Raw genomic sequence first — 848 nt, 5'->3', positions numbered from 1 at the left:
GCCACCGCCAGCGATTTTGATGATTTTCACTCAAATTTGATGGCCTCCAGAATATTTTGCTGTATGAATATTTGAATATGCAATACACCAAAATAAAGATCAGAGCCTCTACTTTTAAACAAAACAGTTTTTATTCTACAGTTTTATTCTAGCTGAAAGCATTCTTAATCTTTAATGAGCCGAAAAGAACGCATGTCACACCTCTGTTCATCAATTTGCACTGGCTACCAGTAGCTGCTCGCATTAAATTCAAGGCATTAATGTCTAAACATTAATTTAAATGTCTAATAAAAAGTCTAATCAAAATATCTTCTGAATTGCTTATCAGATTATCGTGATCAACAAGCGGAATTACGACACGTTTAAAGAGAGGCTGGTGATAAATGTGGGTCCTGCAGGTATGATATCGTTCAGTAAATAACTACTACTAGACTAATGGAACAGATCGATCACTCAAGCTCTGCTGTATTTTCTGGATGGGTGAGGTTTATAAACATGGTTTCTTTTCCTCGCAGTAAAGCAGACGCCATACCAGGCTGAGTTCTTCATAGAGCTGAGAGAGATTGAGAAAGTGCTGCCCGCTGCTGTTCAAACTGAGATCAAACTGGACATTCAGAACCTGTGGAGAACCAGCAGGCTGGAGTTTGTCAACATCACCTCTGCTCTGGACAGGGGCGGCCGCGTCCCCCTGCCGCTTCCAGGATATTTTGAAGGGTGAGGCTACAGAGCAACTCTTAATGGCTCTTATTATGTTGTTGTTGTTATAATAAATTAAGTAAAAATTATTGTAGTTTATACCAATTATTATTAGAGGTTATATAATAATAATAATAATAATACGATGATGA

At 38.0% G+C, this 848-nt stretch overlaps 1 protein-coding gene across 1 annotated transcript in view; it reads left to right on the top strand.

The window, feature by feature from the left end:
* sgca (sarcoglycan, alpha) overlaps positions 1-848 on the top strand; it is a 6398-nt gene that overhangs the window by 1720 nt on the left and 3830 nt on the right. The window contains exons 3-4 of the mRNA XM_016513258.1: positions 329-398; positions 516-714. Of these exons, the coding sequence (XP_016368744.1) occupies positions 329-398; positions 516-714 (269 nt within the window). The remainder of the gene's footprint in view (positions 1-328; positions 399-515; positions 715-848) is intronic.

Source organism: Sinocyclocheilus rhinocerous, unplaced genomic scaffold (genome assembly GCF_001515625.1).
Source record: "Sinocyclocheilus rhinocerous isolate Xijiao unplaced genomic scaffold, SAMN03320098_v1.1 scaffold24, whole genome shotgun sequence".
NCBI classification, from domain to species: domain Eukaryota; kingdom Metazoa; phylum Chordata; class Actinopteri; order Cypriniformes; family Cyprinidae; genus Sinocyclocheilus; species Sinocyclocheilus rhinocerous.
Note: the sequence above shows the minus strand (reverse complement) of the source record. Positions and strands in the feature narration are given on the sequence as shown.